General features: G+C 28.5%; 2 protein-coding genes across 2 annotated transcripts; one reads left to right on the top strand and one right to left on the bottom strand.

Moving 5' to 3' along the window:
- The first annotated feature begins 6,672 nt into the window (after positions 1-6,672).
- Positions 6,673-10,899, top strand: LOC112597247 (facilitated trehalose transporter Tret1-like). Its single transcript, XM_025343217.1, has 7 exons — positions 6,673-6,962; positions 7,065-7,203; positions 8,558-8,693; positions 8,776-9,060; positions 9,145-9,527; positions 9,614-9,740; positions 9,992-10,899. Exons 1-7 carry the CDS (start codon positions 6,955-6,957, stop codon positions 10,534-10,536), a joined length of 1,623 nt encoding a protein of 540 aa, XP_025199002.1. The 5' UTR covers positions 6,673-6,954; the 3' UTR covers positions 10,537-10,899.
- A 2,561-nt stretch (positions 10,900-13,460) lies between these two features.
- LOC112597205 lies at positions 13,461-22,194 on the bottom strand. Its single transcript, XM_025343155.1, has 11 exons — positions 21,862-22,194; positions 20,748-21,337; positions 20,375-20,597; positions 18,042-18,261; positions 17,721-17,973; positions 16,902-16,965; positions 16,383-16,835; positions 15,061-15,647; positions 14,359-14,581; positions 14,044-14,263; positions 13,461-13,941 (listed from the first exon to the last, which is right to left on the bottom strand). The coding sequence occupies exons 1-11, from the start codon at positions 22,100-22,102 to the stop codon at positions 13,683-13,685; spliced, it is 3,333 nt and encodes a 1,110-aa protein (XP_025198940.1). The 5' UTR covers positions 22,103-22,194; the 3' UTR covers positions 13,461-13,682.
- Between the last annotated feature and the right edge of the window lie 175 nt (positions 22,195-22,369).

The following is a 22,369-nucleotide window of genomic DNA, read 5'->3' as shown; positions in this document are numbered from 1 at the left end:
CATTTATTGCCTTCTATAATTTATATAAATCAGTAGTAAGTACTTATAATAGTAATAATTACAAATGTAAATTTTAATCGAAACTTTAAATAATCGCTGTTTTTAATATCTTCCCCCGTATTCTTAATACATCATTGGGTCATTGACATTTGATATTATATTCTATGATATATAAGAAGATATCAAGTTTTGTGACAACAAATAATTACAGTGATCAATGATTCACACTAGTTAAACATTTTTCGAAGTATGCCGCATAATGTGTCGATTTAAATTTAATAATAATTATTCAATATGTAATCAGAGCAAAAGAGCATAATATAATTTATCATTAGAGTGTAAATTGCAAACGTAATTTTATTTTAAATATTAGATAAAAAAATAATAATCGTTAATAAATATTACATTGTTGTTAGTTGTTTTTTTTTTTTTTTTTTTTTTATCATAAATTGCAAATTGTCAGTTTTCATATAGTTTTAAGTAAAATATTACTTGACATTAGCAACATAGTATGTATACATAATATATAAGTTCTATTAAATTTGGAACACAACAGCAAGTACCATTAGTAAGTACCATAAGTATTAATTTTATTTAATATCAATAATATTGTATCGTAAAACCGTCATTGAACTCGATTAAGGCTAAGGCGACCGTCACGGGTCAAGGAAATGCTTAATGATTATACTTATATTTTAGTCTATACGAAATATAATTAATTTATAACGTCAGAACTTTTATTATTTATATTGTAATTTTGTCTGTTCATCTAACATTTTATTGCATACAGACTCTAACTAAAACGATGTTGTCTTGTCTCATATTATAATATATTATTCGCGTCAACTCACACGTTTTTTCACGTGTCCCACACACGTATATATTGTTGTTCGAACGAGATGGACCGCAAATACGCATAATATAATTCGGATAATATTATAAGCCGATAAAATACGTGCGCATTTTGTTTTTTTTTATTTTTATAACGTTTTTATATTATCTCTTTATTTTTTTTTTTTTAAATTTAATTTAGTCTTTTGTTACCTATAAACAATAACGATGTTGGACACAATCATCTTGTAGGAAAATAATCGTTTTCTTAATTTGTCACGTTTTAATTGACATTTTTAAATCATGAAATTGTTCATAGTACTTGCATTAATTATAATAAATGGTGAATATTTATTTATGTATTTGACAAAATTTTATTTTTAATTTTGTATGTCATCTAGTTCTTAAATAAATTTTATATTGTAAGTATTGTAATATTTTGATATATTAAATTATGGTAATATACAAGAATGAAATATTGAAATATTAAAAACAATTTATTGTTGTTGTTAAACAAATGCAATCGGTGCAACAAAGTATTTCTTTTCATGTATTATCTGTATTCACATCTATCATTATGGGATTGGTTTAGAATACTGTTGGCCTTGATTTTGTAAATTAATCGTTATCATGATATTGTGTCGATAATTATTATTGTACATTAAGCTGTAGCCAATATACGTACAGACAGGGCTCGTTAATAAGTCACGTGTTACAAAATGTTTTAAACATTTTTTATAATTCCTTTTTCGATATAAATGTGTAGGTAAATGCATGATGTTCAATAACTATAACAGCAATTTACAGCATAGAACATTGTAAAATTTGCATTTATCCGAATTAACAGTCTATTAATGTGTACAATATCCTTGTACATGTTTGATGTTCATAGTCATAATAAATGACATATTACTATTTTTTGTGCAATATATTACCGGGTTGCTCATTGGTTAGTAAAGAATACTGAATAACAAAATATGTGACACATTATAGTGTAATATTTGGTATATTTTATATTTTGGTTGGACATAGGTTTTACGATTTGAAAGCTAGAAAAACAAAATTATTCACTGAAGTATTGATAAAAATTTCCAATGTATTTGACGTTAATTGTTTTTATAAGAATATTTATTTTTTTTATCACGTTGTTTTAATAATAATATATTAATTATATTATGAAGTTTAAAAGGTAAATACGAAAGTTTTTTGTAAACTGTCTTTTTTTAGCTACCAATTCGAAAGGATCGATTCAGCGGAATGCTAAATTTCAAGTTAAATAAATCAGACCAAAATCTAAAATTCAAAGTGTATTAAAAATGTTAAATACAAAAAATGTGATACACGTTTAAATAGTTCTTCATACTAGTATAAATATTATAAATATTCAATAAATACCGTTTTTTATACCTACATAATTTTCATTTTTGTGGAAACTATTATTATTTATTAAAATATTAAAATTAAGAAAATAAAGTGCTACAAAAATAAAATTAATTTACGTGAAATAATTTTAACTGTTTCCAAATATTGCGTGATATACTATTTTGCCTTTCATTGTCATGCTAATACTTTAGGATTTTGGTGATGCAATTTCATTATACTAAGTAAACATAATGCATGTATATATATATATATATGTGTGTGTGTAATAATGTAAATATTTATAATATTAATATAAAATAATCGTAATAAGAATAGATAGTGGACAAAATACAAAGTATTAAACTACTAGATACCTAGAATGATATTTTTACTTTTAATGTTTATTAGATAATATATTAGAACAAAAATAATTTTTATTCAATGAAAAATTATATGTTGTAATTATTAAATACAATATAGTATAATGAAATAAGATATGTTTCAAGTTTCTGCGAAAAAATTGTTTTCTACTGTATAATAATATATTATGAGTATAGCCTATAGGTACAGTATTTAATTTGTAAAGAATGATCACTTTAACGAGGTGTATTTATATGTAAATACGCTGTGTTTTGTTTTTTTTTTTTTATATATATATAAATTTATCATTATTCAATTACTTATGTAATTTATATCAAAAAATGTGAATCTTAATATAAATAAATGCATTCAAAAAATTCAGAAAAAGCAAAAACTGCTATTGCAGACTTGACCTGTAGATACAAAGTTCTTTAATTTTTTTATTTTTTGAAAACTTTCGATGGATATAGATTGTTTGTACTAAGTGTAATATAAAAATACAACACTATACTTTTGAAAAATCTATCATCAAAAATGAATTTTAAAAAACTATTAAAAATAAACGCATTTTAACTCAGTCTTAAATAATAATTAATAAGATTTCATTAAAAACACTAACTAAAATTATTTTTAAAACGTTGGTATTTATAACACACGATATAATTGTAGTATACTAGGTTATCTTAGTATATTATTATAGTTTATATTAATATATTACATTATGATTTTTGTATTACATTGGATATTAGATATTTATTTATTAATTATGTAGCTGGTGGTTAAATTTTAAAGTATTAAAATATCTAATGTATATAATTTGCTAATCACTAGTTTTATTTAAATGCATACTATAATTTAAAGATTAGGTACAATTATTTAACTAGAAATATTATAAATATTATAAATACATTAAAATTATTAAATATCAATAAATGTTTGCTCTGTAAATAATAATTACTATAAATTATAACTACAATCATTCTAAATGTCTGTACTGCAAATATGATAAGCGATTCTTCAGTATGTATGTATAATTATTGTTAGCAATTTTTTTAAGGTTGCGATTGATTTTTTTTCTATAATTGAAATTATGCTACGACTTACATCAGTTCGTTTATTTGATTTATATGTATAAAATATTTATAACCTATTTAAAAAAATTATTCATAACTTAACCAAAATCATAAGAATATAAATTTTACAGTTGTCTACTAGATAATCAACATATAATAATTATTTGATTTATGATAATAGGTAATACGACATTAAATGTTGATAAAATCACATAGAAATAGTCTAGAGAATTTTATTTTCTGCCTGCTGGTGCACAAGTATATTATATAGTAAGTTTAAGTTCAGCAGTTCTTGTTTAAGTAGTTTGGTTAGTATTATATTATTAGAGTGAATAGACCTATAATTAAATTAAATGAACACGAAATTATTTGTATTCTATCTGAAGTTTTTTCGGTATTTTAACTTTAAGGCCAGTTAAGAGCATTTTTAACATTAATATTTATTATATTATGTAGATAGGTACCTATTTACAACGTATACCTATTTTGTATAATTATTATGTAAATTGTCTAGAATTAATTTTTTATGTTTACGTCATATATTCAAGTTAGCGAGCTTACACATACCAAATATTAATAGTTAGATTAACCATTTTTGAAACAAGTATAACATAAAATTTTTAAACACATAATTAACCAACATTGATTGAAAGTATTTGTTTTAAATTTTTTACAAAATAGACAGGAATATTGTTTTCAAAAATTAGAATAATGTATACCTATTATAACTTACATTAAAAATATGAATAGATATAATATTATGTAAGATGCACCTATACATCTCTGAAGTGTATTTAATTAAAATACTTGACATTTTAAAACTGCTAATAATATAATTTTATATGTATAAGGAGATACAATTTGTTCGGAGGGGTGACTAAAGCTTCATTATAAGACTTCGACTCATATACTCCTTCGCCCCAATTTAAGTATCAGTATTTTTTTGATAATAATTACAATGAAAAATAATAAAATACTTTAAAATCTAAATAATAAATTTAAACATTCAAATTTAAAAACTAATGAGTAAAATTATTGACCATACACCTAACCTATTTATACTATCATCGCGCATATACCTACGTTATTTAAGTATATAATATGACCAATGCGTAATTATATTTATAATTATAATGCGTAGTCTATAGATCGGTATAATATATTTGAAACTAATATTTGATTATAAAACGATTAACAACAAACCTATTTTGTCTAATATTTGAACAGTTTATAAATTTTAATTTTAATTCTCAGTGTTTTAAATACAAATCGCCCAAGTACTTAGGTATGTGATGTAATTTAACATCACTAAATTGTAAATAATTGCCTTAACAACAATAAAACATGTAAACGATGGATGTAGAAAAATGTTTTTCTTAATTGTATACTTATTTTTGAATTATAACATACCATTACGACGCAATAAAGTGAATTAGTTCAATTTATACATTATTATTGCAATTTGATAAAATTAAATATATTTTGTTATTTATTTTATATCAAAGAAGTTTTACTAGAAGAATGTTTTTCAGATCACATAAATTATTTTATATTTTTATAATATACTTTATATATATATGTACATGTATAATGTAAGTGTAGATACTATATATTATATGTATATATCAGCTCATATTATTTTCCTCTGTAAAAATTTAAATATTATATCTAGACTTTAAATATAAATAAAAATAATATGCTTGAATTGTGCACAAACGTATATTAAAATTATTTATTTATTGACATATCTTTATTATACCAAGTTATAGAGAGCAATTAGGTATTTTAAGCATAATTTTCCTCATCAATATTTGATTTATAGAACGTAACCACGAACGAGCATTAACGAAAACGGGATGTTAATCTTTTCAAGGGCTAAACTTTCGAGGTATCACAAAAACACGATCTGCATCAACACCATAATTTATGTAGAACAGTACAAGGCCGTATTATAGCAACTAATAAGACCTATCCTCGGCATGGGAATTGAGATGGCATAATGTTTTACCACGAATTTTACGAGTTTTTAAAATATATGAACTAAGTATACTTAATATTTTTAATTTGATAGAATAGTAAAAAATTTCAGTGGAGAAGTTGATTCCTTAAATTCATATCCATATATTTGCAGCCTTTTACACTATTCACTTTCATAATTTTTGAACATAGGTATAGTGAAATATAAAATAAATGAAATAATTACAAATATTATTTATATTAATTCATAAAATATTGTCAACATAAACAAAACAAAATAAAATTATTTGATTATTTGACGACCATTTTTAAATTAAAACATGTTTATTTGTTCAATATTATATTATTTTTAATTTTCTATTTATTTTAAGAAAAGACTGACTACAAATTTTACCGTTTGCGTTGAGGACCCAATACAAACGATTTTTTCGAACTGTAAAAAATTTAAAAAAATTTAAAAAAAAAATTAATATTCGACTACAGTATATTTTTTACGATCATTGTTTTTTTTTCATTTCCAATAAACAAAAAAAGTTTCAATCCAGTAATATAGATTTTAAAATTGAAACTATACTTCATTTAAGTATGAAAATTGTTTTGAAGAAACTAAAAGGAAATTTGAAGATTAAGTTCAAACTGATACTTGAACTTTGATATTTTTTTCTTTGGAAAAAAATCAAGCACGAGTTCGGGTTGAAAATTTGTAAACATTTAAGTTCGACCCGTCCCCAAAAACAAAACAAAAAAACTAAGACGTTGACACCACTATTAGCAACGGAAAAACAAACGTTTGACCAACGACTACAGGGTATAATAGTGGCGTAGCGTTACATGTGTGACGCACATGAGAAAATACACATACACTCTTATTATATATTATATTATAAATATACATATATATATATATATACACAAACACACACACACGCCGCACGTCCGTCCCTCCAACAACCACCACCACCACCATCATGAACCCGCCAACGTTCTATAATAATAATAACAATTAATAATGTATTTTGCCCACCGGTGGCGGCGTCAAGACCAGCCTCAACGTCGTACGTTGACGGCAGTCGAGTTTAAGTGCGCGCAGCGGTGATTGCATACGGCAGTGTGTCGAACGCCTCCGATGTGCAACGTTGCAGCTCCGGTAGAAAACAGATTTTTTCGAAATTTTGTTGATTTCGAAACATTGGTTTTCGTGTTTGCAGCGCCGAGTATCATAATATATTTATAATTTTTTTTTTTTTTTTGATGAACAAATGATCGATCGATTTTTTTGAAAAATTATATTTGAAATAGCGACCGTGTTCGTACATAATTATATTTGCGTTTAATTTGTAGCGACAAAAATATGGCGATGTAAGTATATCAAAACAAACGCACAATGCAAATAACTGTTACGTATTTTACTTCGTTTCATTTTTACAACCATTTCCCCGTTATCACGTGTCGTTGTTACAGTTCGGAAATGTGTAGCGCCGAAAATATCATGGGCTCCAAGTTGATGATTTCCGTCAAAATGCCAAACAAGGACGAGCCGTTATTGAAAGAAGACACTCCTGAACTAACAAAACCGACCAAAGGCAGTTCGCTTAAACAGGTGTTTTTTTTTTTTTTTTTATTATTAATTATTTTAATAGAAAATTTAAACTATGAATGTTGCACAACGTTCGAGACCTCTCTTTTTGCCGTCTCTTACTAATCGCGTACTATAATAAAAAAAAAGTATTATGACGATTATAAGAAAGCCATATAAAATCCATGTATATATTAATATTATTATACCTAGTCATTTTAATTTAATGGTGTAAAGTTTAAGACTTATCATTACTTTACCTAAATATTTATTTATATTTATTATAATATACTGTTGAGTTATTTATATTATATTTTTTCACGTCTAATGTGAAACCAATATAATATGTTTATTAGTCGGCTTACAAGTCACTTTATAATTTATATTATAAAGAATATAAATATCATATAATATCATATAATATAGTATCAGAATGAATGAATAACAAAGAATAATATTTTTACATTAATGACACGCGATAAAGATAAAAATAATATTGTTTTTTTATGGCATCTGACAGTTTAATTAAACGCTTGTAAAATTGTATTTTGTACAAAAAAAGTGCCGACTTTATTTTACAAAATTTAATAATAAACGATGAACGATTGGTGGGTTTTTCATAACAAAACACTGTATGCACATTGAATGATGACATGTATATATGTATATATAAATAAATAATAGTTAATAAATTATCATTTCCTAAAGTACTTATATATTTACTTTGTTTAATACAATAAATTTGAATATTTTATACAAATCTAAGTTACTAAGCAAATCGTCTACAAAATATAAAACCTTAAATTACAATAACTTTATTGTCGTTAATAGCGATTACCGTAACAATAAAGATATAATTATATATCAGTAATAAAAAATTGATAAGTACAATCGTCGTGGTATTAATTACTTGAATCTCATGTACCATAGAAGTAATTATATTGCGTAAATCATTTTAAAGCTTGAGAATAAAATAGCTTATAAAAAACAAACACTAAATTATATACATCATTAATAATTTTTAATACACAATATAATGTATTTTAAGGTCATACAATTAATAAAATATTGAGACTTATACATAATTTTTCAAATTACAGGTCATTATAAATTGTAAGTTTCATACGGTTGTTTAGACATTTGGAAATTAAAACTTAGTCTTTGCAATCAAAATAAAAAAAATAAAATTTTAACTAGAAATTTTGTTTATTTTGTTTTTTTTTTTTTTTAACTAAAAACATAACATACATAATTTCACATTTCAAAATATTGTATACGATGACGTAATTAATTTATTGTCTTGTCCATACACGAAATAAACATTAATTATCGACTTTGATGCACACTTGATAATAAAAATTAAAAATCATTATTTCAGATCCTCGTCGCCTTGTCGGCCAACTGGGGCACCATAAATACTGGACTCGTGTTCGGCTACACTGCCGTCAGTTTACCCCATCTTATGATGGTCGGATCTAGAATTCCAATCAACAGAAACCAAGCCTCTTGGATAGGTAGGTCCCAAATAGATCAATATTTGGCGGTCATGTGATTATTAATGGTTTAATAATAACGTCCAATTCTCGTCATCCGTAGCTAGCGTGTCGACCATCGGGACGCCGTGCGGATGCATACTAGCCAGCTACTTCACCGACTTGTTAGGCCGCAAGAAGACCTTAATCGTCTTGCAGCTACCCGCTATTGTGGGATGGTTAATGGTGGGCTCCGCGACGTCAGTTCAATGGATTTACATAGGAAGATTCCTGGCAGGCCTGAGTTCCGGCATGATCGGCTCACCGTCCCGAGTGTACACATCTGAAGTATCACAGCCGCACCTGCGCGGCATGTTGTCCGCGTTCGCATCTGTTGGAACGTCTTTGGGTATGTAAAGATTAATTTTTTTACTTCCAACGATGACTTTGAAACGACACCGCATCAATAACGTCGTCTTAAAAATTCTTGTAGGTGTCATGTTGGAGTATTTGATTGGTTCGATACTTAACTGGGACTCGTTAGCGTTTTTCAACGCCACGATACCCACTATAGCGTTGCTCCTGGCATTTTTCATACCAGAATCACCGTCGTGGCTAATATCGTCCAAGAACGACGAGATCCGGTGCAGAGCCAGCCTGAGACGGGTGAGAGACAGTAAATGCGACGTGGACACAGAATTCAACGATCTGCTCATGTCTTCAAGAACAGACGAGTCGACTTCGTTCAAGGAAAAGCTCCGACTCATCTGCCGGCCGTCTGCGTACAAACCGTTTGTGATCGTTTCCTTCTATTTCCTGCTGAGCCAGTTTTCTGGACTGAACGTGGTCACGTTTTACGCAGTCGATGTGATACGGGTTAGTATTGTTTCATTGATTATTACTGGTGCTTTATCATATATTATTCGTCTAAACTTCTCCGATCTTCTTTGGTGTTTTTACAGGATTCTGGTTCTACTATTGACAAATACGTAGCCACCATTGTACTAGGAATCATTCGGCTGGTATTCACTGTGATCGGTTGCATGTTGATGTGGCGACTGGGCCGTAAACCACTCTCCTACATATCTAGTGCGTATACGATTTGTTGACTCGAGCCGATTGTCCGCCGTCACGTGTCGAGTCTTGGGTGTATTTTTTTTCAATTTTATACTTCTGAAAGTCATCGTTTTGAATAACGAGTACATGATCGCACTTGAATAAACAATAACTTGAGTTCAAAAATCGTACGACACGTGACCCGACGGGGCTTTCCAATAAATTTAACCATGGTAACCGTATCACCTACCAGTAGTGTATATAAAATATATTTTTATTTACAGGTGTGGGTTGTGGCATATCGATTCTGTGCTTTGCCGGATACATGTACCAGAACGTCATTTGGCAAGCGTCCGGACAACCCGCTTCAAACACGTGGTTCCCTATCGTAAGCCTGTTTGTGTTCTACGCCTGTTCAACAATCGGCTACCTAATCGTGCCGTGGGTGATGATCGGCGAGGTATTTCCTAGACAAATCCGAGGCATGCTCGGTGGTGTGGCCACGTGCGTCGGACATTTCTCCATATTCATAGTGCTTCAGACATACCCGATCCTTCAGGAGCTGGTCACTAAGTCCGGTACGTTCGCTGTGTACGGAATCGTGTCTATACTAAGCACCCTGTTCTTCTATTACTTCTGCCCGGAAACCAAAAACAAGACGCTACAAGAGATCGAGGATTCGTTCCATAATAAAAAAAAACCGAAAAGACCCGTCGTCATCACAGCCAATGCAACAGCTTCCATCCAGTGCGATAACAACAACAGAAAATTTGCGTTTCCCGATATCGTTTTCAATCTGCCAAAACGCGACACCGGTGTGACCGTGTGAAAACTCGACGACGATTAGCCTAGCACTACGATGATGAGGAAATATCGCCATCGATTAGTTCCTTATTTAATATATATGTATATATTTTTTTTGTTATTTTTAATGATTTGATATCGTGTCTCGTTGCAATTCGTAGCACGTTGTCGCGAACACTTGTTTTATATAAAATTACTATTGTTAAAACTACGATTAACTCGATTAAGTATTGTTTTTAGTGCTTTCAAACTTTGAAAGCTGCGACGATATTCATGGCATTTTTACTTTATCTTCCATAATATCATTATTGACGTAGTATTAGATTTTACAACATGTTTACCTTTATAGTTATTTTTAAGACTGACTAAAAGTGATTTATTATAGTTTTAGAATATAAACAATGTTTTGTTATACTATGAAAATTGTGAATAATATATTGTTAGATATATACTTTTATATATGTATTATGTATATATACAACATATTTATATATATAAAATTAATGATATTTAATGGTTAATATTCATTATAATAAATTTAAAAATTTTATTATTCTCACCATATTTATATATATATATATAAGTCCGTTAACTTAATTTAGATTTTTATTTAAAATATAACCTAATCATTGTGAGTAGAAATAAAATGATAAGTCATTGATATTATTGTATTAGTTCGCTTATAAAATTATAAGCATAGTAAGTAGGTACATGTGTATCCTAATTATTTCTAATGAAGGCATGTTAAAATGTAAACATATATATTCACAATATAATGTTAATAATAGTAAATAACTATTTAGGTACCTGGCTATGAAAATAACGGTTGATGTGTGAAGTAAGAAGTATCAAGTAAATACTTACAAACATAATATAAATCAAGAATTCAAAATAGTAACATATATTTACTTTATTGACAAGTTGATTGTGTTAAAATAGGATTTCGATGAACTTAATCATTTAATTTAAATGTATTTCATATTATTTTCCTGGAGATTTTTTATAAATGATTCAAAAACATAAATAATAAAATAAAACGGATGAGAATATACACTTGTCATTAATCATAAATTATTTTGCTGGACAAACATTATAAGTCCAATAATTGAAGTCCATTCGTAATTTTGTTCAATAATTATCATTATCAAACAATGAGACATTTAGTTCAACGTTCAGGATTTGTTTGATTTAATCACGAAATCTGAAGTCCATAGGTGTTACATATTTTTATTTATTATATGCACTAATAAGTACAAGATTAAAAAATTTCCTAATGTCAAACAAAAAATTGTTTAATATAACTTCTTATCAAGATTAAAAAAAGATAGTTAACTTATTGTTAGAAACTATTCGAGTAATTGATATAAGTTTACCGAAAAAACGATTGGTTCGTAATCAAATAATGTATTATAAGAATTTATATTTATATATTATGTTATAAATGCATAATGTACAGGTATAATTAAATTGTATTTCAATATGCAATATACAATTTTAAATCGTATATATAAATACTAAAAATTGTTGTCATTAGCTTGAAACTAAGACGATTTGTAAAGGCTACTGACCACCACAATAAAAAAAATAAATAAAAAAAAAAATTTACAATTTACAACTATTGCAAGAAAATTAGCGATTTATACTCATCATAAACAATTGCACACACAAGGAGTGCATACATTTTGCATATTTTTACCTTTTTACCAGCGAAAATCATAACACCATTGAGATATAAAAATATTTTTAATTTAAATTAGGTACTGAGTTTAAGAAATTAATCTATATTCTACAGCATAATATCTATAAACCTATAACATTAGAAATACTCTTAGCACGTTGTTATTGTAAAATGCAAAAATTATTATACTTAAATACTTAATACTATAATATACACGGCAATCACATAAAACTATTAACAATTTAAAGCATCAAAACACGTATAATAAAGTTTATGTAAATTATTATAGGACAATGTTGTGAATTTCTTTTGAACCGACAATATTAAATATTTATTGTGCCTTAAAGTTTTATACTATTGTGTGTTTTCTTAAATAAAGATAAAAAGTGCATAGTCATTTATATTTTTCAGGTGTAAAAAGTGCTCAATCCTGATACACACCACATACAAGATGGGAATGAGTCAAATCATATCTAATTTAAAATAATCTTAGATCCTATACGAGTAGATACTCCATACTTGGCATTTTACACTTGATAATTGATCTTCGTACAAAATAAATAGTATAATCATTGGGTTACGTATATTAAAACTGTACCTACTTATAATCGGAATCAAGATATATATGCACATAATACATATGTGCTTACAAAATAAAAAATATATGCTATCCTTTAAAATTTCATAATATTTAAGAGGGATTCAATGTGAGTTAAAGTTAACTATTCAAATCTATAGAACTGTTAACTCTTTAAAATATTTCACTTATCTTCACCTATTTTATGTGTGAAGGCATCATAAAAATATTTCTGAAACTCTCGTTATATTTCTTTGAATCCTTTAGAATTTCATACCATATTAAATCTACGATCGAAAAAAAAAAATAAATCAACAAATAATTGAGTATACTCTTATAATTTTTAAACCTTATATAATTAAACAAGAATAATATCCAATAATTAATAAACATTACAAATAATAAATAAGAAACAAGGTAGGTAATTTGCTATTTTTTTTAAAAAAAAAAATAACTTAATATGTGTATCAAAATGTATGGCTTTTGAAACCAATAAGAAACTATGTAAAACTTTATTTTTAATTTATAATAAATTAATCAGTTGAGTAGTAAATATATTTTATTATGTAGTATATAAACGAGCATAATTATAGTGTTAATTTATATAAATAAAAAAACAATATAAAATATATTATAGTTAAAAAAATCATAGAATTAATGTATAAATATATATTTAATCTATGATAAAAGTGGCTCTAATCACAGCTATATAATAATATCAATTTGAATTAATACGTAGTATTTTATAATAAAATAGAGATAAAACGTCTAACAATAGTATTCGTGTAACATTCAAACAACTAAAAAATAAAAGAGCTACATAAATTGTTAGCCTCTTTGAGTGTGGTAAAGAGAATCTATATTGTAACAAATAATAATTGTAAACTTACCCCTAATGAATAATAATTTTTTTAATTTAATTTTCTATACATTTTGATGAAATTTTAACGATTCCACGATAACCCAACCAACCAATAACTATTGTAAGTGATAATAAAAATAATGAGACATCAAACAAAAAGTACTGCGCAGTGTTCAGTCCTATTGAACTACTCTTTAGATATTTAGCTCCATCGTTCCGAATTACGTACTCTATCCAGTATATAGCGCGATCTAAAGGTGTCATCGGTTGATCTTTGTATACTTTACTCTGGATCGTTGATTTATCCTTAAACCTGATAAACCAAATAGACAAATTAAACACTAGAAATATATTTAATAAGATTCTATTATTATTATTATTATTATTATATGCATATGAAATGATATAAACATACGTCGGATTTGTTAACACTTCTTCGACTGCATTTTCAAATGATTCTTCGGTTAGTTTATTATAAGTTATCAACTTTCCATAACCGTTTTTCTCGACATGTCTCATATTGGATAGTTGGTCAGCAAAAAATGGTATGCCAATCACTGGTTTTCCGTTGTAAACAGCTTCCTCGATACTGTGCAAACCTCCGTGAGTAATAAAAAGTTTTACATTTGAATGAGCTATACACGATATATTTATGAGTACAGACATTCAGTTAAAAAATATGTTTCATATTATAAATTATATTCTCAATTGAATTCAAATTAGAAATTACCCAAAATATCATTCTGAGGCAACCACGAACCGACCTTAACATTATGAGGTAATTTTATACTTTTATCTGGCACCCATTTTATAATTACTTTTTGTTTTAAACGACTGATGACATTAAGGATACTATCCAATTTTTCTTTTGGTAAATTTGATAGGTTCACGATTGAACCAAAAGAAAAAAATATTACACCATGAGAAGCAGAATCAATATAATCTTGTAAATCCTAAAAAATATAATTTTTCAATTAATAATGCAATAAATATTAAATATTTACATACGTGTTCCAAGTGACTTCCAACCATACTAACCAAAACCTTACAAATAATCCTTACGCAAAAAACCTACCGTTCCTATTCACAACTTATGGCCTTAGTTGCCAGGCTTAAATAAGATCAATAATATTTGTTCTACATTATTTTAATTTTTGAACATTAATGATAATTATTTTCTATTGATATTTCATTTTAAAATTATTTGCATAACCCAATTTAATTCAATATATTTATACCATTTATTATTTATTTTCAATTGTTTATTTTTCAACAAAAATTTTAAACACTGTTCTAAACAAATAATTTTCCAATTTTGTACGCGTGCTCGAATAAGTCGAATAAGTACATAAATGACCTAGGTACTCTTTAATATAATAAATTCATTTATTTTAAAACTATTTCTTTCATACCTATAATTATTAGGGCTCACTTTGGTTAAAGGTTTTGGTTCTTTGATATGCATTCCTCCTACTTCGACGACACCCGGGAGATACGGTCGACACACTCCGATCACATGGTTAGCGTTAATCAGTGTTAGTGACACGTTGTTCAACATTTGCTCGAGTGTAGGCCTCGATTGCCAACCGGCGTATACGAAGTGCTTACTCATTGCCGTCTTAACCATTGGAATATACAAGTAGTCTTCCACGACCATTCCCATAAATCCGACGATGGTGTTCTTTAAACGCTCCAAAAAACTCATGTTGTCCATTACGCCTATACAGCAATCCGGCACATACGAAAATGTCGAAGGTAAATGCAGCCATTTACTAGCACTGACCCAAACCATTGATGGCGATAAGTTGACGACGGGAGCATTGAATTTATGGCCAAGGGCCACAGTGTATTCCTGGAGGAACGATTCGATTATGACCAGATCGAATGAGTTATCCTCCGATAAGACAAAGTTTTTTAAATTCGGGTGCTCCATTTGGTTTAACAAGATATTGGAAAAAATCCATCTGTTTATCACCGAAACCACGAAATTTATATTGATCCAATGCATCACGTCAAAATCTGTAAAAACGCGCGATTGACAAAAAACACATATACATTATAATCATGATACAATCGACACTCAAACTGTCTGCTCAGTATCGTTCTAAAATGGTCAAAACTTATTCGAAAATTTCAAAACCTTGTTTTATGACCTGCAAAAGTACATATGTCAGATAAAGTGATTATAGCACGTTCGATGATAGTGAATTATATTGGATGAATATCGATGTAAATTATTTAAATTTATTACGATTCATTTTAAATTTACTAACTCGATTGTAGGGTGTGGTAGAAATGTCTTCGCAGATTTATAAAGAGAAAATATAAAAGTTACATACCTCATGCTTTGCATAAAAATAAAAATTTTAATTCTAGTTGCGACTACCCGAAAGAAATCCAAAAATCACACAAGACTGAAAAAAATATCGTCTTACTAATAATATATTATTGTGGCTTGGCGTGGCGCATTGGCTGCTTCCAGTCACGGAATGCAACTGAAAGTAAGTAACGGCCACAGCTACTAGCTCCCGGATGGGTGACCACTCGGGATCAAAGTGGTTAAAAACCTTGCCACACATACACGTTTTTGCTATCAACCGTAACAATCGTAAAAATACAACCTATCATACCAACCTTACCCCCTACCACAGTTCATAACCCCTACAAACAGCTAATGGCCCTAGTTGCCGGGCTTAAGTTCAATAAAAAAAATAATAATAATAATATATTTTATATTGACTATTGAGTACTCGCCAGTAACGCCTTGCGTTGGTGTCACGTCCACGTCGGTGTAGTTCGGGACGCGTCGGTCCGTCAACGGAAATACGCTGACCACGGTGACGTTATGACCCCGGCGGGCTAACTCTTCGAACATCGGCTGGAACCCTCCGAAATGGCTTTTTAACGGCATGGGCATGAACGCCAACACGTTGGCGGCGAGCGCAGTCGGTGGCGATACGAAGACCGTCGGCAACAGTAACAGCGGAAGTAGCAGTAGCAGTCGGGTGACGTCCGGGAATTTGAGAAAACACATTTTAATCGATTTTATTATTATAATTATTATTAGATTTATCGTTTTATCGAATTTGTTTTTTTCTGCGCGACATCTCCGACCGACGTCGACTGAGGCATGAGACTGCGGGATAGAGTATTTAGAGTTTATCACGCACTCACCGAGTGATGAAATGAGAGTGACGATCGGTGATAATAGGTAGTAATATTATCATGTGATTCGATCGGAGTGGAATCGCGTGCAAACTCCCATCGGTTTACTCCGTATATGATGAATTGAGGTGTAACCCGTAACGAGTTCTTTGCGTTTGGTCGGTTTACCATACTGTGTATAAAATATAATAATTATATTGTGATTTAGTCGATGAAGATAACGATGTTTGGCGTACTACACTTGATCTTACGTAACCGTATGATAGCTTTATATATGAAAACGAACAAATCAATGAGAGTGGACCGACTGACTTGTTTACAGCTGCAGCTGTACCTATGGTCCGACCTTCGACAATCGCTGTGAGATACGTTGCACCATTTATTATAAACACTAGTATTTGTAATAAATAGGTTTTACGCTCGTTTGTGATGAACTATTATTTTTTTTAATATTATAAGGATAGTATAAATATATTTTATTTCAGTTTGCAGTTATATAAAAGCCATGTACAGAAATACATATCGTTATAACTATTAACACTTTGTTTAAAATTGCGCTGTGACCTTAGTGAATTCCAAGTACTCATAATCTAATCATCGATATTAATATTTTGTTAAACAGGAACCAAATCGAAGTGTGGGATAGTCGGTACCAGCTACATATTATTATAATTGTTATTATTATTACTTACGAGTTCCTACCTAGTACCTAGTACCTACTTCGATTGAAAACAACTGTTAGATTGATGATAGATTTTTCACTTTTTATGTAAATGTACTTTTAGTTTTTACTCATAGGAAAATAAAATATATATATAATTGAACAAATACCACAAAATTACACTTTTAATAAATATTTTCATTGATTAATAATAATAACTTACAAATGCAAAATAGTTTAAATAAGTTTTAAAATAATTATGCTGTATTTAATTTGTAATATATTATTTTTGCAACTACCATATAACAAAACCAAATTATCAGTCCAATTAGTACAAGAAAAATAAATGAAATATCTAACAAAAAATACTGTACATCATTTAACTCCAATGAGTCGCTTTTAAGATGTTCAGCTCCACCATGCTTAATAATATATTCAACCCAGTAAACAGCCCGATCTATGGGTTTCATTGGTTGATCTTTGAATACCTGACTCTGAATCTTTGCTGTCTCTTTAAACCTAATTTAAAGTAATAAATTATTAGAGTTTATATTGCTGTTATTTACTTAATAAATAATTTAACATACTTTGAATTTGACAGTACTTCTTTGATGGCATTTTCAAACGATTCTTCGGTTATTTCAAAAAAATTTACTAATTTACCATACCCTTTTTGCTCGACTATTTTCATGTTTAAATACTGGTCAGCAAAAAATGGTACTCCAACTACAGGTATTGCGTTACTAACCGTTTCTTCTATGCTATGCAATCCTCCATGAGTTATGAAAAGTCGAACGTTTGGATGTGCTGTATAATAAAACACAAATTAAATACTTCTATGTATAATATATTACCGAAAATATTAAAATTTAAGATATTATATCAATGTTTTTAGTATTTGTTATCATTTTCAGACTATAGCAATTAGCAGATAATAATTTATACGGTTGAATGAAATATTTAGGACGAATATTAGATAAATTATTTAAGTTTGAATATAATACCAAAAACAGTATAACAGGTAGTTTAATTAATTTTTCTTTTAGATGTTTTAAATTAATTTGTTCTACTGCTAAACACATAATATATACTCTAAAAAGTAGATACTGAATTTATTTATATTTTAAATTTTAAATTAAAAGTTAGAAAATTATGTGTATTAACTACTGTTAAATGATAAATATTGCCTAATAAACCACGGAAATTATAACAATATCTAGGAAATCATCCTTATATTATAAGAAGTTTTAATAAACATATGATAATTATGTGTATACAGTGAGGTAAGACGGACGAAATTATAAAGGCTCAACAAAAATATGTTTTCCAGTGCACTTCAATCTGTCTTTAAATGACACTTTCCATTAGAGAACAATATTTTTTCCTGACACCTTGATAATGCACATTAATCTAAGTTCAAACTTAAATATTATTCCATACTTATGCACATGTATACAACGTAACAGATCATCGGCCGTGTCGAGGAACGCGATTACCTATACTTCATGACACGAGTATTTAGTTACCACTAAATACATATATCAAACTACTTTCATATATTTATAGTAAGATTTTCTAAATATTCATATATTTCCATTAACAATAACGTTAATTGTGTATATTTTTAAATAAAACTTATGTTAAATAAAATTATATGTGTACCTACGATAAAATATATGTATTAATATTTATTGTCAATATTATTTTAATAAAAATAAGTACAATATTTGTATGAAGTGTGTTTGACTAAAAAAATACTTAAGCCTATCTACAACAAACATCTCTCTATAACAGACACTATTGATAATTCCATGACTATTTGTTATAATCAGAGTTCACTGTACATATAAATACATACAAATGTATACAAGTTTTTTGAAATTATATTACAAGTACCGTAGATTACAGTGCAATGTTTACTTTATCAGGTTCAATGTTCTGGTTTACTTACTGTGTGGTCGAAAAATTCCATTTAAAAATGAAATAACTAGGACCGGCGAAAGGGTGGGGCAGGTGGGGCCAGAGCCCGGGGGCCCGAGCCTCCAGGGGGGCCCGTTGTCTGAGGTGGTCAATTTTACTAATTTTTTGAGTAGAAAAATTATTTTTATACAAATTGTATGTTATATAATTTAGAATTAAAAGTTAAGTCGTTAACATTTGCGTCCGATTGCTCAAAATCAAACAACTAATGTAGCTACTATATTTTACACATCGACATACGCAACACAGTACGAAACAGTACGCACAAAGATAACAAAACATAGGTACGCGAGTTCGATCTGTGTAATCGTCTAATCGGTTTTTGTATAGTGTGTGATATTACTGCTATTAATAAATAATAATATGGTTAAGAGCGTTATTATATTGTTTGTCAATGATTTTTTTATCGATAACGACTGACTGCTTGTTTAATAATAAAATTACAATGTATCACATAATAATATGTCTGATCAAATTTTTACGTATTAGACATTAGTTGTAATGACGCATTCACATAATATACATCGCATTCCGAGATTATCGTTACTTTCTTCAATATTAATAAGGATTATAATATATAAACCAAATTAAAGTGTTATATATATCTTAGTCAAATATGAAATAACTATAAGTAAAGGGGCCCGGAATTGATCAGCCCCGGGGCCCACAAAAGTTCTCGCCGGCCCTGGAAATAACTATTTTATATAATTAGCAATATGTATATATATATATATATATATATATAGATTATAATATGTCAAATAAGTCCCAAACACTAAATTTAATTCTCTTTAGTACTTAAGTAAATATTTAACTTTCTTCGTAATATACCTTTATAACTCTTTATAACTCATGTAGTTAACATAAAAATGAAAATAGAAAATAATGATTTAAGGGTGATGATTAAATTCTTATTATTTTATATTACTAACATATTTACCTAAAATGTCGTTTTGTGGAAACCATGAACCAGTCATAATGTTTTTAGACAGGTTTACACTGTCATTAGGTATCCATTTTAGTATTACTTTTTGTTTTAATTTTTGAACAACGCTAAGAAAAATTCTTAATTTTTCTTTAGGTAAGTCATTCAAATTTACCACCGTACCAAAACTAAAAAATATTACTCCTTCATCTGCAGCATCTAAAAAATTTTGAAGATTCTGAAATAAAAAAAAAAAATACTTAAAACAACTCATAGAATTTATTCAAATTAACAAATACCTCCTGAAGAGAATAGCATACTGCAAAAGTAGTATAGCAATTAGTACTTATGTACCAACTACCAGTTACAAATAACTTGTAAAACTCACTTCGGGTAGAGATTTTTGGTTTTTTAAGTGCATTCCGCCTACTTCAACGATACCTGGAGAATACGGTCTAGGTACACCAATTGCATAATTTAAGTTGACCAATGTGAGGGACACATTGTTCAACATATTCTCGAGCGGAGGCCTAGACTCCCAGCCTTCGTATGTTAAATATGTGTTCATCACTTTCTTCATTTTAGGTAAATACAAGTAATCTTCAACATAAGACTGCATGAGTCCAGTTATAGTGTTTTTTAATCGTTCTACGAAACTCATGTCATCCGTTGTGTGCAAACATACGTCTGGTATGTATGAAAATGTGGAAGGCACGTGCAACCATTTGCTGATACTAACCCAGAGCATCGCCGGTGCCAAATTAATGACAGGGGCGTTGAATTTGTGACCCATGGCGACTGTGTACTCTTGACAAAACGTTTCAATCATGACTAAATCGAACGAATTTGAATTCGATTGAACGAACTTTTTCATGTTCTCGTGCGACATTACTGTTTCGGATAGTTGTATGCCAAGACTCCATTTTAACTGAGCTGACGTTATAAAATTCATGTGTACTAATTCCATTACGTTTCTCACTGTAACAAAAATGTAAATTTATGTTAATAAAATTTAAAAAAGTAAATACTCATCACAAATAACGGAACAGCCAGAATTCAGTTAAAACGTTATACGTCTTCAATATCGTTTTTTTTTTTTTTTATCAAATACAGCATGCTTAGGTACATTATAGTATGATCGATTTAACAAACTGATATAGTCGTATATGGCTTATGATATTTGTACATTGTACAGTGCGTTAATTTATAGCTACTAATTAGAGTGATAAATAAAAATATTTAGTACAATTCTTAGAAAACACACATAATGATCAGGTCGAGAATAAATTAATTTAATAATTTAGTTTTGTTTATAGAAACATGTCCATAAACACGGATGAAACAAATTTGTTTTTTGTTTGTCTGACTAAAATTCAGTATTAATTTATGTTTTTAAAACAGATATAAAATTTAATTCTGTAATTAAACCTCATTAATGCTAGAATTCGTTTTTTGTGTTTTTTGGTTATTTAACATAACATGCATTTTTAAATTACACAAACCTCTTTCTTTATTAACAAATGGCCCTATATCCGTGTAATTAATAATTTTACGATCTAAAGGAAATGAACTAACAACCGTTACATTGTGTCCTCGATTTGATAACTCTTCAAACAATGGTTGAAATCCGCGAAAATGGCTTTTGAGCGGCAACGGCATAAATGCTAATATATTTGCTGCCCTCGTGGCTATGCTGCAGGCTGTGACACATAAAACTGAACAAAAAAATAAGCTTGGCCACATTTTAGGTAAAAGTGTAATCTTGTATTAAAAATTAAAAAGTCAGGTAAATTTTCAAAATTTTTTTTAAATATCATTGATCCATACACTTAGATTAAATAAATTTAATACGTATTACTAAACTCGAGGTTGTAAAAAATTTTGAGACATAATTTTGTTTTAAGCGTCGTTCGTATACTCATATACTGAATACTGCTATTTCAAGTAGTCTAGGCTTAACAGTCTCAGATATAGTACTTTAGTCTTTAATACGCATCGAATTAAATTACT

Source organism: Melanaphis sacchari, unplaced genomic scaffold (assembly GCF_002803265.2).
Source record: "Melanaphis sacchari strain LSU unplaced genomic scaffold, SCAv2.0 Contig395_pilon_pilon, whole genome shotgun sequence".
Taxonomy (NCBI): Eukaryota; Metazoa; Arthropoda; class Insecta; order Hemiptera; family Aphididae; genus Melanaphis; species Melanaphis sacchari.
This window is presented reverse-complemented; position numbering and strand designations above follow the sequence as displayed.

What these genes read in the sequence shown, in the direction of transcription:
- LOC112597247 (XM_025343217.1), top strand. An exon ending in AAGGCAGTTCGCTTAAACAG is followed by an intron (nt 7,204 to 8,557) that starts GTGTTTTTTTTT and finishes TCATTATTTCAG; the next exon opens with ATCCTCGTCGCCTTGTCGGC. An exon ending in ACGCAGTCGATGTGATACGG is followed by an intron (nt 9,528 to 9,613) that starts GTTAGTATTGTT and finishes GTGTTTTTACAG; the next exon opens with GATTCTGGTTCTACTATTGA.
- LOC112597205 (XM_025343155.1), bottom strand. Translation starts at nt 22,102, where the DNA reads ATGTGGCCAAGCTTATTTTTTTGTTCAGTTTTATGTGTCACAGCCTGC. An exon ending in ACCAAAAATCTCTACCCGAA is followed by an intron (nt 20,598 to 20,747) that starts GTGAGTTTTACA and finishes TTTTTATTTCAG; the next exon opens with AATCTTCAAAATTTTTTAGA. An exon ending in GCCTCAGAATGATATTTTGG is followed by an intron (nt 14,264 to 14,358) that starts GTAATTTCTAAT and finishes TATCGTGTATAG; the next exon opens with CTCATTCAAATGTAAAACTT.